General features: G+C 39.9%; 1 protein-coding gene across 2 annotated transcripts in view; it reads right to left on the reverse strand.

Annotated features, from left to right (window-relative positions):
- ARHGAP26 (Rho GTPase activating protein 26) overlaps positions 1 to 17,257 on the reverse strand; it is a 479,016-nt gene that overhangs the window by 175,154 nt on the left and 286,605 nt on the right. For both annotated transcript variants that reach the window (XM_082835995.1, XM_082835996.1), the window contains exons 15-17: positions 4,033 to 4,120; positions 2,291 to 2,349; positions 447 to 552 (exon numbers count right to left, since the gene is read on the reverse strand). In XM_082835995.1, coding sequence (XP_082692121.1) covers positions 447 to 552; positions 2,291 to 2,349; positions 4,033 to 4,120 — 253 coding nt within the window. The remainder of the gene's footprint in view (positions 1 to 446; positions 553 to 2,290; positions 2,350 to 4,032; positions 4,121 to 17,257) is intronic.

Raw genomic sequence — 17,257 nt, forward strand, 5'->3', positions numbered from 1 at the left:
CTTGTTAAGAACAGAATCAACTCTAGAAGCCAGGCCTCTTTATTCCAAATCCAAGGTCTGTAAACTTGTAACATATTCCTGTTTGCTCTTAATCATCACAAGAACATGTAACTCCTGAAAAATCTGTTTGGTGATCTGGTATCATGGAGAACACACTCCTACTGGCCTTGATCATCACAAGAACACAAACCGCCCTGCAAACTCTGCCTGGTGGCCTGGTGGCCTGGTGGCCTGGGCACCTCCCCAGCCTCCGCTGCAAAGCCCATCTGGCATGTGCTGCTGTTACCCACTGCAGTTAATATTTCCCACATTTCTTTCCTGAGCCTCCAGCATACCTGATGCAACAGTGGGAGAAGGAAACATAAGCAGAACTGAGACCAGCTTTAGTGCTAAGATAAGAACTTTCCAGGGTTGAGAGAAAGGCCAGCAATCAGTCTTAAACCTACTTTGCCAAGTGGTTCATGAGCAGCTGTAACATCTGCCTATTTTTCTCTGGGAGCCGATGAACAAGGCTGTGGATTTCAGAGACCCGTGACTCCTGGTTCTCCAGCTCTGTGAAGGAAGGAGGGAGGCGATACTGGATCAGGGCCACAGTTAAACCAGTTTATAAGACAAAAATCAGAGGAAACCAAATGTTGGGAACAAGAGACTGAGGATTTCTCAGAGGTGTAAGATCCTGTTCTGTGTACTTGTGACTAGACTGAGTAGATCTAAAAGTGCTTTTAATGCTGCTTTCCGTAACAGAGTTCATTAAGAAACATGACTGCTCTCACTTAAAAAATCAGAAATTACCTTCTGAGACCAACAGGCATCAAAAAGTTGAGGTTCTCAGCAAGGGACTTGTAGCAAGTCAGTTAACACTTCTGGGCCTCCATTTTCCCTTCTAGCCAGTGCCTAACACGGTGATAGGTATGTGGCCGGTGCCCGATAAATGTTTGTTAAATAAAGATGTGAACAAGCAACTATGAAAAACAAATGACCGTCAAAAAGTTCACGCTGAAATGATGACGTGATGAAATGGAGCCAGTCAACTGCATACTTGGAGCAGGAACAAACTCGGGAGCAGCTGGCTATACAGAGTGGCAGCTTCGTTTCAAGGAAGGAAGGAACTTTATGCACTCGTCAAGGGATAAACAAATTGTACATGAACAGCCTTGCAAGGGTCTCAAATATCAAAATAACACCTCGAGACAGCATCAAAGACATCAAGGGAAATGTCCAGTTATTCTCAAGTCATGTGTGACAACCAGCCTGGGAGAAGAAAGGAATGGCAGATAAAATAAGGAAATGTTTCTGCCAACCTATAACCTAAATCACGGACTGTCACGTTCCCTTGGTTGAACTTGGGTACGTGGCTTCGTTTCTCTGGGAAATACATTGATGGCACTCATCACACCTATTTATAGGACTGAGGTGAGGTTTAATTAGAGAATGGTTGCTATGGGTTTGGAATTTCTCAGAGAAAGAAATCACATAAACAGCACCTTCACTTCCAGCTTTCTCCCAGGTCTTTCTCCTGCTTTATGGGGACAGCTGTGTGTGGATAAGGCCACCAGAACAGAGGTACTCCTAAATTAGGCCAGTAGTAGCTACCAGGGTAAACAAACTCTGACGGCTTAAAGGAAACAGGGAGAGGCACAGGCTATGGACGTAATAGCACGGTGGAGATTCATGCCAGACTTAAATCTGATAGAGAATCTTACTGCCCCTTACAGGTGGCCTGCCCCACATAGACAGAGTCCAGTATACTTAGGGTGGCTTGTACCTAAACCCTATGTATTTTAATACCAGTAATATGGCGCTCAGGGCTTAGATGATATAGCTGAAGAAAGATCAGAAGCTATAAATGCAAGCCATGATGGAAAGAGGACTGGGAAGTTACATAAATGGTGCCAGATTCAGGGAAATACGTCCGATGCTCAATTTAGGTAACGGGCAGAGTCTGATTCATTCCGAAAAATGCTACTCCAGGGCTGGAAAAAAACCCAAGGACTTAGAACTCCAATAATCAAAATGAGAAAGGCAAACTTGCTTTTCTCACCTCTCTGTCACTCCCAAACTCACTTCTGACGTTTTTCCCCTCGACTGTAAATTCAACGTGCTAACAAGGCCCTTAGCAATCTGACTTGGTTTCGCTTTTATTCTGTGACAGTCTCAGGAGTGTTTATGTGGGTAGTTTACACGCAGAATACGAGGGATTAGGTAATACTTATTTTGGGACACTGACTGTTCTTTGAAATAGCAAAATCTATTCCTTTCCCCTTAAAAATGTGGTGAAAAGAAAACTTACTTGCTGCTTTGATGAAACTTCTTTGAAACTGGTACATCATGAGTGGTCCTGGAAGCATTCTGAAATAAAAGGATACACACTAGTCAGCTTAATGAAAACAATCCTATTCTCGCTACCTAGCAGCCTAGAGGCGGCCAGACTGTATTACATTTCTCAAAGACAAAGATCACAGGCAAACAACAGCAACTCAGTTTAGTCCAACTTAGTTGCCCTTTTGAAAGGGTCCTGAGATTTCACCTGAAATGTTCATTCTTTCTCCTTTTCAAGGGAATGGATACAACTTATGTCTCATAGAGTCACAACCAGAAAAGTGCTAATGCAAAAGTCTAGCACAAACTGAGAGATTTCCTTTTCAGTCACTGACTCGCCCTCCACAAGAGCATTTTAAGATGTGTCTGAGAAACAGGCAACTAACCCAACATTTGCAAGCACCTGCTCGTAAACTCTCGTCTTCCTGGCACCTTAGGCACTTCATCTGGATACACTATGCAAGACTTTTGTAGGTGTTTTTGTGGCAAATTCACTATGGAGTGTTGCTCCAGAATGCCAAAGGACTAGAACCCTTAATATTAGGCATGATACAATCAAATTTTATCTGCTATTTAAAATATATTTATATTTTATACTTATTGTCCATTAGCTAATCAGTATCAACATGCACAAATAAGTACCAAATACAAACCTCTACCATTTGGTTTTGTGTAAACTACAATGGTAGTATTTGGGATATGAATATGTTTTATGAATATGTTTAACTGTAAACTTGAGGGTTTTTTACTGATAGTCTAAATGATAAGCTTCTCAACAGACGATCCATGAGTCTTGGTTCAGAATTTATTTTATTCTCATCGGATCCCCTGATTCAACTCTTAGTCATCACTTGCATGACATCTCACTCTTCACTCCAAGAGCCTTCCAGCAATTCCCCAACAGCCAATAAAACCTGCATCACCAATTCCTTTTCTGTGGCTTTCGAGACAACTAAATCTTGACAAACCTGTACAAATGCTTATGCAATTCGTGATTATAGTTCTCCTCTTTGTTTAAGACTAGACCCCCACTTTCCTGTGTGAGAAGAACTACAGTGGAGAACTATCATACTCCTATACTTCACATCCGGCATGGCCTTCAGTCTACTCGGGAAACTGAGATGTGAGCACCTGGTCAATCACCCACTCCCTTAATAACCAAGGGAGGGGTGGGAGGTAGCAGGAATATTACACGTATTATTACAAGGAAAGCAGTCTCCTCTCCAATGAAGTCACATTCTCCAATCTAAGCAGAAGGAATCAAAAAGGAGCGCCATAAAGTTCTCATTTTTGAGGAGCAATGTCAGCAGTATACTCTATCTGTGCAAGGCGCAGAGCTCCCCAAATACGTAGGGTATGTAATCACGCATTCTCAACAGAATAGGATACGCAATCCCTTGTTTTTTTAGCAGATTATTCGGGGATTGCAGGGAATTCCACATTTGACGTTCTGTTAAAGGCTAATCATCATAGTGGCTTCTCAAAAAGAGCAAAGCTTCCTAAATCACTCATAGCACCACTGCACAATGGCAACCCATCAACTAGGGATGATTTATAATCGCTTTGACCAGCTGAGCTGATTGCACCCACACATAAGCTGTTTCCACATCTCAAACACCCACCCAACAGCTCTCTGGAGGCTGAAAATAAAACTTTCTTCCTGATTGCATGACAACAAGCTGGCATCATGCACCGCAAATGGAAAGTCCCTACCTTAGGTAGGTTTTCAAAGCACTAGTGATGGTCTTTATCTCCCACTCGGCGCAGATATCCGTTTCTGTTTCAGAAGCTGTTTTGGGGTCTAAAATGAAGAAAAGACAATGGGTAAAACAGAGCAGAAAATACAGCTAAAAACCAAGCATACATAAAAGCATTCACTCCCTACTAAACAAAGAAATCCAAAGTAAAAAAGGACACCTATTTTTTCCTCATTAAATTAGAAAAATGTTTAAAACTCCAAATATTTACTGCTGGCAAAAATGCAATGAAACTAATCCTCTAAGAAACTGCTGGAAGCAGATGAGATAAATGCAACAGATTTGAAAAGCAATTTGGCAAAACGTATCAAGTCCTAAAAAGGTTTATACACTTTGAAGCAGTAATCCCACTTCTCACAACCCATCCTCAGGAAATAAGATAAGGCATGGGAAAGTTACACACATCCCAAATGTTCAACATACACTGCTCTTGAAAACAGCAGAACAATTTTTTTTTTTTTTTGGAGAACAAATTTTAAAAGAACAACCTATACAGCCCATGATAGAATGATTAAGTTCATCATGGTATATTCCTGATGGAATATCATGTTGCATTTACATGATAATGATAACTATATAGCAAAATGGAAAATGCCTGAATTATCATGTAATGTCAAGCAAAAAAAAAAAAGATTTAAAAGTTTGTGAGAAACTCAAATGAACAAAGGCTGAAAGGAAATACTCTACATTGAAAAGAGTGGTGAGGATAGAGTGGTAGAATTGTGGGTTTTATATTTTCTAAACTATGACTTGATTCCATTACTTATCTATTTTAAATGGCTCTAAACCAAGACGTGCAATAAAACCACCATAATGATATCAACTCCTGATCATTTCTTCCTTTGTTTCCTCTTGTGTGGACTTCCAAACAAGTGTGTGTATTTCAGATAAATGTGTACTGTAAAAGAGAAATAATCCTTGCAGTCTTTCTGAGCGGCACACAGGCAGGCGAGAGTACGAGGCAGAGGCTGAACTGTTTCACAAACCAGCAGACCTCCGTCTTCTGGCTGGCGAGGTGGTTGGAAGTAGAGTCTCTCAGGGCATTGAAGGGGGAATCCAGCTTCTGGCGATGTGCCTCCCAGCTCCTGTTCCTCTGTTCAGCTGGGCTGCTACCCTTTTCTCACACCTACTCAGGGGAGGCCCCACCCTTCCAGGGGTGGGGAATGAGATGTCTCTAGACCCCGGGACTGGTTCAAGGTGGTCCAAAACTGGGCAGCATGAAATCCAGGACTTTTGCAGGACAGGGGAAAAGACACCTGCTGTCTCCTGCTGTGCTTGCACTGGGAAGTTATACTGCTGCTCTAGGTGCCACAGCGTGAAGCGTGAGAGGAGAGCCTGACAGACACAGCCAAGGTGAGAGAGGCAGAGAGAGCAGGTCTGGGTGACATGGTTTGAGCCCTTGCGTCTCGCCATGCCTTTTTCATCACGTAAGCCAATAAATTCCCTTTTTCCTTAAGCTCGTTGAGGTCAGGTTTTCTGTTTTTTACAATTCAGAGGTCTAAATGATATAGTAGAGACAGCCACCAGACTGTCTCTTTCTGGACAGTCTCTGAGAAGAAAGAGGTTCCTTCTGCAGGGCCCACAGCCTTTCAGCTGGGAAGGGGAACGAGTCACAGGTGGGCACAATACATTTTCTATTAACTGGGAAAGAACCCACTTTCATCCTAGTAGGAAGAGGCCAAATAATCATGAGTGGCTTAAGGATTTAGGACCTAATCCCCAAGTAAGGACACAAATCCAGCTGGTACCTACTGCTCTCTGTGTGTTCCCCTAACACACAATGCAAGATGAGAGGATAGGGCCCTGGTTCAATAAGCGTTTGGTTCCTAATGGCAGCATGGCTGTTTGCTTGCAGGTGATCCTGGGCAATAATGAAGCCTGTCTTGTCATATGAAACAAACAAGGAAGAACCTAAAGAGCATGATTTTATTTCTGGGGCCATAGAATTGTGAACTCCAGAGTTCAGTCACAGCAAATTTCTGAAAAGTAACAAAGTATGGTTTTCCAAATATCCAAAACCTCTCCAGCTTTAATTCTTTTCTTGCTTTGCCATCTCCCACTCCTTTAATGGTTTCTTCCTGTGGAAGTGTATGTACCAAAAAACTTTGCTTAATGTGACCTTTTTCCCTCTGCATCTCCAAGAAGCATGGAGAGCTGCCATAGTTTGTGGTTCCTGGACACGAGACAAATGTTACTGTACATTTTTCTGTGGAACAAATCAACTTCTACCCAAGAAGAGTGAACAGGACACTAAACAAGCAGCATTTGGCAGGTCTGGGAGTTGTGAATTGTTCCATGAACCACATTTAGCAAACTAATGATTAGCTTCCACTTATACAGGCTCTGTAACCATAGGAATATTGTACAACATTACAGAGAGGAGAGTCAAATTACAGCCTGGCTAAAGGGGTTTTTATAGCACTGATGAGGCAAGGGTTCGTAACTTAAGCACGTCCATTTTAATTCATTTAATGTCCAAACTAAATTGAATACAGCCTCCCAAGCTACCCCGTTTTCAGAAACTGTTGCCAATTGCCATCCCTCCCTATCGATGCTCCCTTCACTTACAGAAGCTTCCTGGCATACGATGCAGAGACATATTTGACAATTTTCTTCAGAACTCAGTACGTATCTCCTAACCGGGACACTTGACTATGGTGGACTTAGTAACACTGACCAGAGCTAGAGGAGCACTACAATGTACAAAAAGGTATCACGTGGATACAGCGAAATGAGTGCATTTCCTCCACGAGCTACTCCCACGTGAATTCAGAAACACAGGAGATGTGGACTGGAAGTGGTGGTTACAAGGGGAAGTAGTCTTAGAAATGTCACACTGGATCAGACAAGACCCAGGTCCACTGTTGTGCTCCTGACAGAGACACTAAGGACCTTCTGGAGGAAGGGATTAGGAAAGTCGCCTATGTACTCCTACTCTCCTAATGACACACTATAATGTATCAAAATTAAAGTGGATGTGCCCTGAACCAAGACGGCGGAGTAGAAGGACGTGCTCTCACTCCCTCTTGCGAGAACAACCAGAATCACAACTAGCTGCTGGACAATCATCGACAGGAAGACACTGGAACTCACCAAAAAAGATACCCCACATCCAAAGACAAAGGAGAAGCCACAATGAGACGGTGGGAGGGGCGCAATCACAGTAAAATCAAACCCCATAACTGCTGGGTGGGTGACTCACAGACTGGAGAACACTTAAACCACAGAAGGCCACCCACTGGAGTGAAGGTTCTGAGCCCCACGTCAGGCTTCCCAACCTGGGGGTCTGGCAACGGGAAGAGGAATTCCTAGAGAATCAGACTTTGAAGGCTACGGGGATTTGACTGCAGGACTTCGACAGGACTGGAGGAAACAGAGACTCCACTCTTGGAGGACACACACAAAGTAGTGTGCGCACTAGGACACAGGGGAACGAGCAGTGACCCCAAGGGAGACTGAACCAGACCTATCTGCTAGTGTTGGAGGGTCTCCTGCAGAGGCGGGGGGGCTGCAGCTCACTGTGGGGACTAGGACACTGGCAGAAGAATTTCTGGGAAGTACTCCTTGGCGAGAGCCCTCCCAGAGTCCGCCATTAGCCCCACCAAAGTGCCCAGGTAGGCTCCAGTGTTGGGTTGCCTTGGGCCAAACAACCAACAGGGAGGGAACCCAGCACCACCCATCAAAAGTCAAGCGGATTAAAGTTTAACTGAGCTCTGCCCACCAGAGCAACACCCACCTCTACCCACCAACAGTCCCTACCATCAGGAAACTTGCACAAGCCTCTTAGATAGCTGCATCCACCAGAAGGCAAACAGCAGAAGCAAGAAGAACTACAATCCTGCAGCCTGGGGAACAAAAAACCCATTCACAGAAAGACAGAGAAGATGAAAAGGCAGAGGGCTATCTACCAGATGAAGGAACAAGATAAAACCCAGGAAAGGGCTTCCCTCGTGGTGCAGTGGTTGAGAGTCCGCCTGCCGATACAGGGGACACGGGTTTGTGCCCCGGTCGGGAAGATCCCACATGCCGTGGAGTGGCTGGGCCCATGAGCCGTGGCCACTGAGCCTGTGCGTCCGGATCCTGTGCTCCGCAACGGGAGAGGCCACAACAGTGAGAGGCCTGCGTACCGCAAAAAAAACACATAAAACAAAACCCAGGAAAAACAACTAAATGAAGTGGAGATAGGCAACTTTCCAGAAAAAGAATTCAGAATAATGATAGTGAAGATGATCCAGGACCTCGAAAAAAGAATGGAGGCAAAGATCAAGAAGATGCAAATGTTTAAGAAAGACCTAGAAGAATTAAAGAACAAACAAACAGAGATGAACAATACAATAACTGAAATGAAAACTACACTAGAAGGAATCAATAGCAGAATAACTGAGCAGAAGAACGGATAAGTGACCTGAAAGACAGAATGGTGGAATTCACTGCTGCGGAACAGGATAAAGAAAAAAGAATGAAAAGAAATGAAGACAGCCTAAGAGACCTCTGCGACAACGTTAAACGCACCAACATTCGAATTATAGGGGTCCCAGAAAAAGAAGAGAGAGAGAAAGGACCCAAGAAAATATTTGAAGAGATTATAGTAGAAAACTTCGCTAACATGGGGAAGGAAATAGCCACCCTAGTCCAGGAAGTGCAGAGAGTCCCATACAGGATAAACTCAAGGAGAAACTTGCCGAGACACATAGTAATCGAATTGGCAAAAATTAAACACAAAGAAAAATTATTGAAAGCAGCAAGAGAAAAACGACAAATAACATACAAGGGAACTCCCATAAGGCTAACAGCTTGTAGAAGCTCTACAAGCCAGAAGGGAGTGGCATGGTATACTTAAAGTGATGAAAGGGAAGAACCTACAACCAAGTTTACTGTACCGTTCAAGGATCTCATTCAGGTTCCATGGAGAAATCAAAAGCTTTACAGACAAGCAAAAGCTAAGAGAATTCAGCACCACCAAACCAGCTCTACAACAAATGCTAAAGGAACTTCTCTAAGTGAGAAACACAAGAGAAGAAAAGGACCTACAAAAACAAACCCAAGACAATTAAGAAAATGGTCATACGAACATACATATCGATAATTACCTTAAACATGAATGGATTAAATGCTCCAACCAAAAGACACAGGCTTGCTGAATGGAGACAAAAACAAGACCCATATATATGCTGTCTACAACAGAACCACTTCAGACCTAGGGACACACAGAGACTGAAAGTGAGGGGATGGAAAAAGAAATTCCATGCAAATGGAAATCAAAAGAAAGTTGGAGTAGCAATACTCAGATCAGATAAAATACACTTTAAAATAAAGAATGTTACAAGAGACAAGGAAGGACACTATATAATGATCAAGGGATCAATGTAAGAAGAAGATATAACAATTATAAATATATATGTAACCAAAATAGGAGCACCACAATACATAAGGCAACTGCTAACAGCTATACAAGAGGAAACCGACAGTAACACAATAATAGCGGGGGACTTTAACACCTAACTTACACCAATGGACAGATCATCCAAAATGAAAATAAATAAGGAAACATAAGATTTAAATGACACAACAGATGAGATAGATTTAATTGATATTTATAGGACGTTCCATCCAAAAACAGCAGATTACACTTTCTTCTCAAGTGCGCACAGAACATTATCCAGGACAGATGACATCTTGGGTCACAAATCAAGCCCCAGTAAATTTAAGAAAACTGAAATCATATCAAGCATCTTTTCTGACCACAATGCTATAACAGCAGATACCAATTACAGGAAAAAACCTGTAAAAAATAGAAACACATAGAGGTTAAACAATACGTTACTAAATAACCAAGAGATCACTGAAAATCAGAGGAAATCAAAAAATACCTAGAGACAAATGACAATGAAAACACGACGATCCAAAACCTATGGGATGCAGCAAAAGCAGTTCTAAGAGGGAAGTTTATAGCTATACAAGCCTACCTCAAGAAACAAGAAAAATCTCAAATAAACAATCTAACCTTACACCTAAAGGAATTAAAGAAGAACAAACAAATCCCTAGTAGAAGGAAAGAAATCATAAAGATCAGAGCAGAAATAAATGAAATAGAAACAAAAAAGCAATAGCAAAGATAAATAAAACTAAAAGCTGGTTCTTTGAGAAGATAAACAGAATTGATAAACCACTAGACAGACTCACCAAGAAAAAGAGGGAGAGGACTCAAATCAATAAAATTAGAAATGAAAAAGGAGAAGTTACAACAGACACCACAGAAATACAAAGCATCCTAAGAGACTACTACAAGCAACTCTATGCCAATAATATGGACAACTTGGAAGAAATGGACAAATTCTGAGAAAGGTATAACCTTCTAAGACTGAACCAGGGAGAAACAGAAAATATGAACAGACCAATCACAAGTAATGAAATTGAAACTGTGATTAAAATTCTTCCAACAAACAAAAGTCTAGGAGCAGATGGCTTCACAGGTGAATTCTATCAAACATTTAGAGAAGAGCTAACAACCATCCTTCTCAAACTCTTCTAAAAAACTGTGGAGGAAGGAATACTCCCAGACTCATTCTATGAGGCCACCATCACCCTGATACCAAAAACAGACAAAGAGACTACAAAAAAAGAAAATTATAGAATATCACTGATGAATATAGATGCAAAAATCCTCAACAAAATAGTAGCAAACGGAATCCAACAACACATCAAAAGGATCATATACCATGATCGAGTGGGATTTATCCCTGGGATTCAAGGATTCTTCAATATACGCAAATTAATCAATGTGATACACCATATTAAGAAAATGAAGAAGAAAAACCATATAATCATCTCAATAGATATAGAAAAAGCTTTTGACAAAATTCAACACCCATTTACAATAAAAACTCTCCAGAAAGTGGGCATAGAGGAAACCTACCTCAACATAATAAAGGCCATATATGACAAACCCACAGCAAACATCATTCTCAATGGTGAAAAACTGAAAACATTTCCTCTAAGATCAGGAACAAGACAAGAATGTCCACTCTCACCACTATTATTCAACATAGTTTTGGAAGTCCTAGCCACGGCAATCAGAGAAGAAAAAGAAATAAAAGGAATACAAATCGGAAAAGAAGAAGTAAAACTGTCACTGTTTGCAGATGACATGATACTATACATAGAGAATCCTAAAGATGCTACCAGAAAACTACTAGAGCTAATCAATGAATTTGGTAAAGTTGCAGGATACAAAATTAATGCACAGAAATCTCTTGCATTCCTATACACTAATGATGAAAAATCTGAAAGAGAAATTAAGGAAACACTCCCATTTACCACTGCAACAAGAAGAATAAAATACCTAGGAATAAACCTACCTAGGGAGACAAAAGACCTGTATGCAGAAAACTATAAGATACTGATGAAAGAAATTAAAGATGATACCAACAGATGGAGAGATGTACCATGTTCTTGGATTGGAAGAATCAATAATGTGAAAATAACTATACTACCCAAAACAATCTACAGATTCAATGCAATCCCTATCAAACTACCAATGGCATTTTTTATAGAACTAGCATAAAAACTCTTAAAATGTGTATGGAGACACAAAAGACCCCAAATAGCCAAAGCAGTCTTGAGAGAAAGAAACAGAGCTGGAGGAATCAAACTCCCTGACTTCAGACTGTACTACAAAGCTACAGTAATCAAGACAATATGGTACTGGCACAAAAACAGAAATACAGATCAATGGAACAGGATTGAAAGCCCAGAGATAAACCCACGCACCTATGGTCAACTAATCTATGACAAAGAGGCAACAATATGCAATGGAGAAAAGCCAGTCTCTTCAGTAAGTGGTTCTGGGAAAACTGAACAGCTACATGTAAAAGAATGAAATTAGAACACTCCCTAACACCATACACAAAAATAAACTCAAAATGGATTAGAGAGCTAAATGTAAGACTGGACACTATAAAACTTTTAGAGGAAAACATAGGAAGAACAATCTTTGACATAAATTACAGCAACATCTTTTTTGATCCACCTCCTATAGTAATGGAAATAAAAACAAAAATAAACAAATGGGATGTAATGAAACTTCAAAGCTTTTGCACAGCAAAGGAAAACAAGACGAAAAGACAACCCTCAGAATGGGAGAAAATATTTGCAAACGAATCAACAGACAAAGGATTAATCTCCAAAATATATACACAGCTCCTGCAGCTCAATATTAAAAAGACAAACAACCCAATCCAAAAATGGGCAGAAGACCTAAATAGACATTTCTCCAAAGAAGACATACAGATGGCCAAGAAGCACATGAAAAGATGCTCAACATCACTAATTATTAGAGAAATGCAAATCAAAACTACAATGAGGTATCACCTCACACCAGTTAGAATGGGCATCATCAGAAAATCTACAAACAACAAATGCTGGAGAGGGTGTGGAGAAAAAAGAATCCTCTTGCACTTTTGGTGGGAATGTAAATTGATACAGCCACTATGGAGAACAGTATGGAGGTTCCTTAAAAAGCTAAAAATAATATTACCATATGATCCAGCAATCCCACTACTGGGCATATACCCAGAGAAAACCATAATTCAAAATGACACATGCACCCCAATGTTCATTGCAGCACTATTTACAATAGCCAGGTCATGGAAGCCACCTAAATGCCCATCGACAGATGAATGGATATAGAAGATGTGGTATATATATACAATAGAATATTACTCAGCCATAAAAAGGAACAAAATTCGGTCATCTGTTGAGACGTGGATGGATCTAGAGACTGTCATACAGAGTGAACTAAGTCAGAAAGAGAAAAACAAATATTGTATATTAACACATATATGTGGAACCTAGAAAAATGGTACAGATGAACTGGTTTGCAGGGCAGAAATTGAGACACAGATGTAGAGAACAAAGGTATGGACACCAAGGGTGGAAAGCGGCAGGGTGGTGGTGGTGGTGTGCTGAATTGGGTGATTGGGATTGACAATGTATACGCTGATGTGTATAAACTGATGACTGATGAGAACGTGCTGTTTAATAAAATAAAATATAATTCAAAAATTTAAAAAAAAACTTTTTTCTCTTCAATTGAGAAGGTAATATATGAACACAGCCAAAAAAAAAAAATTCAAGCAAAACAAATAGATAAACATCAAAAGGTAACGCTTTCCTGTGCTAGAGATGACTCAATAATGGTTTTGTGCATGTATGCAATCTCTAACAGTATGTACATAAACAAGGAGTTTTATGAATATGTACAGCTTTCTAAAAACACAAATGGAAGCACATTATAGATGTCGTTCTGTGCACTGCTATTTTCATTTAACAATATCTTAAGAAACTGCTCCATATAATAACACTACCTTACAGTACTTCACTGTACCATGGTTAATGCCCCCATTCATGGAGATGAAGGTTGTTCACTGGTGGTTGCTATGGTAAACAATGATATAAACCACTGTTACACTGTATATGTCTTACCTAGAGAAAAAATTCCTATAAGTGGAATTTCTGAGTCAAAAAGTATGTGTATTTTTAATTTTGAAAGATACTGCTCAACTAACCTCTCAAAGGTTGTACCATTACATCTAAGCATGAGTGTGACTCCTTCCTCAAATCCTTGACAACAATGTGTAATCAAACACTTTGATCTTATTCAATCTGATAGGTTAAAAAAAAAAGTCATCTGCTTTCATTTGCATTTTTTACTGAGGAGGAAAATTGAGAATCCTCTCCTATGTGTGTGTTTTAAAGTCAAGTTTACTGAGATATACTCAACCTTTTAAAGTACACACTTCCATGACTTTTGACAAATATATATATAGTCATGGGGTAACCACCACCAGAATCAAGATTTAAGTCATTGTCATCACCCCCATCCCCCGCAAAAATTCTCCTGTGCCTCTTTCTCCATAGCCAGTCCCCTCTCCCTCCATCTCTAACCCCTGGCAACCACTTTCCATAGCATAATACTTGTGAAATCCATCCCTGTTGTTGCATAGGCCAGTAGTTTGATCCTTTTATTACTGAGTACTATTCAATTTTATGGACATATCCATTGACTAGTTGGTAGACTTTGGGTCGTTTCCAGTTTCTGGCTGTTACAAATAAAGCAGCTGTAAATATCTGCATTCAGGTCTTATGGACTACATTTTCATCTCTTGGGTAAATACTTAGGAGTGGAACTTGGTACAAATATGTAGGAGTGGGTCAGATGATAAATATGTTTAACTTTATCAGAACTTCCAAATGGTTTTCCAAAACAGTTGGGCCATTTTGCATTCCCACCAGCCAATAGGAGAACTCTAGTTGCTTCAGATCTTCATCAACACATGATATGGTCATGTGTTTAATTTTGAAATTTTAGGTATTCTAGTAGGTGTGCAGAAATAACTCATTGTTAAAATTTGCTTTTCCTTAATGACTACTGATGTTGGTCATCTTTTCATGTACTTTTTGGCCATCTGTGTATTTTCTTTGGTGAACTGTTTGTTCAAATCTTGTGTCCATTTTAAAAACTGGGGTGGTTACATTCTGACTACTGAATTGCAAGAGTTATTTTTAACACATTCTGGATACAAATCATTTATCAGATACATATTTTGCAAATATTTTCTCTTGTAGCTTGTCTTTTCTCTTTCTTAATATATTTTTAGGAGTAGAAGCTTTTTTTTATTTGGGTAAAGTTCAGTTTATCAGATTTTTCTTTTATGGTTCCTGCTTTATGTGTTTTCTTCTTGAAGTTTAATAGTTTTATCTCTTAGGTTTAGGACTATAATCTATTTTGAGTTAGTTTTTGTATATAGTTTAAGATAAGGGTTGAATTTATTTTTTGCTCATATGGATGTCCAGTTGTACTAGTACCATTTGTTGAGACAAATGTCCTTTCCCTATTGAATTATTCTAACACCTCTATCACAGATCAATTGACCATATATGAGTGGGTCCTAGTTCTAGATTCTCCTGTCTGTTCCAGTGATCTATATGTCATTCCAAAGAAAATATCACCTTGCTTTCCTGCATTTAAACATTAGTTGTATTTTGTTTGTCTTTTTCTAAAATCTTCTTGAGCCTTTCACATCCTCCATCTCCATTACATCTTTGAGGAAGTTGTTCATGTAAGTATACTATCCTCTGTGTAAATTAAGACTTCGTTTTATTTATCCTACAGGCAATTCTTGCAAGGCTAGATTTAATACTTGGCAATTTGATAAGCAAATCTGCTTATCAATTTTTTTCTGATTATAAAAGTTGTACCTCTTAAAAACTTTAAACACCTTCCATATCTAGTGCCTAAGAATCCAGAGTACTTACAGCCACTTCTGTTCTGAGATCCAAAAGCTACTGCTGTCTCAGGTCCCTGTCTTAGGAGAACCTGCCTGAAGCATCCCTATAAGCAAAGATGACAGTGGGAAGAGCAGACAGGAAGATGAGCATCCATCTGTGGTCTCCATTCTCTGGCAAGTCCAGATTGTGGTTAATAGTGACCTTACTAGTTCCCAGAAGGATCAATCCTTCATCCAAGCAGTCTACTCTCTCCTAGTCCTGGTCATCATTTGTCTGCTCCTCTTTACTGGTGGCTAAAATTGGAAGTATACAACGTGCATGACTCTGCTGCTTCCATGAGACTAGTCTTCAAACCTTGGGGCTGTTTCTGCAAGCCTTTAGGTCTTAGAAGTTGTCATGAAAAATATCTATTACTTTAGGGTTTCTTAGGGAAGAAGCTCTTGCTTGCTTTTATTTATGCTGCGCTGTGAAAGGGTGTGAGAAATGAAGGTCCCAGAGGAGTCAGAAGGATGGTTCATGGCTGGATCAGGTATCAGTGGGTGAGGCATTCTACTGTAACTTGGTGCTTTAAAGCATTGCAATTTAATACCTTCCATGTGTTCTCTATAGCACCAACCTTACTTTAAACATTAGTAAAACAAACAAAAAATCAAATCAAAACAAAACCGGAAAAAGTTACAGGATAAGAAGAGAAAAAATAGCAACACTAAACTTTCATTCCTTCACCACCACTGTGAGAAACTAATAAAGACACACACACATACACACACGAAGGGACAGAAAGTTTCAACAGCACAGAAAATGAGGCTCACAGTGAACATTCTGCCTGTCCCCAGAGGAATATCCACCAGGCAAAGCTCAGGTGAAGCCCGGAGGAAGACCCACCTGGGGGAACAATGTGATAGGCGACGGCCTTTCGCCCACCCTAAAGTATAGCCGAAGCCACCCCAGGGAGGGGTGCCATGCTGCACTGCTCCTACCCAACCAGAGCACAGCTCAGTATCCTGAGATTACAATCCGGGCAGTGAAATGAGACTGGGACAGAAGTGGAGGGGTGTCTGCTTATATAAAGGGAAGTGAATTCAGAAGGGGAAAGTCCTAGAAGAAACATGACAGTGACAAGTGAAGAACCACAGCACACTTCAGATTAACCAGGAAGTAACTCCACTTCTCCCAGAACCATGACCAAATAGCAGAACCAGGAGAAAACTTTTCATGAGTACAGGTAGGTCCACACTAAATGAAAGATTTAAGAGCGCCAGAAAGTTGGATGGAACCATGTACAACAGTGCTCTAATATCATGTGAGAGAATGATTCTAACAGGACTCAGGAAAACTGCAGCAGAGCAAGGAGAATCTACCCACAGTGAAGTTAACTGCAAAGATTTATAAACGTCTCTGTGTTTACGTTTAATGAAAAAGAAGATAAAAAAGCTGATAAAATACTTGTTTTCATGAAACACAGAAACCAAAGCACTCTAAAAACACTTCAGAAAGCATCTGTTCTGTATTATAAATAAAATTCAGAAAAATATGGATGTTGTGAAATAAGAAATCAAAGCAAAAAAAGAAACAGACTGAAATAATAAAGGTGATAGCTGAAAGGCAGAAATGAAAAGAGCTAAATAAGTTAGTAAAAACACTGAAAATTCAATTATGCAATTAAAATTTGCATTATAAGCAGCAAAAAAAATCAGCCCAAAAGAAATTTAAATAAATGGCATGGATATAGAGTTCAAGTTTTAGAATTTTGCTATAATGCAAAGAATCAAGAGAAAAACAAACATTAAAAGATGAAAAATGAAGACAATTTATTTTTTTAAAGACTGAGAATTGCAGAATAACAAACAGAAAAAGAATCTGTTTTCCTTTAGAAAAATATGTGTGAAAAC

Source organism: Leucopleurus acutus (assembly GCF_964270905.1).
Source record: "Leucopleurus acutus genome assembly, chromosome: 3".
In the NCBI taxonomy this organism is placed as follows: Eukaryota; Metazoa; Chordata; class Mammalia; order Artiodactyla; family Delphinidae; genus Leucopleurus; species Leucopleurus acutus.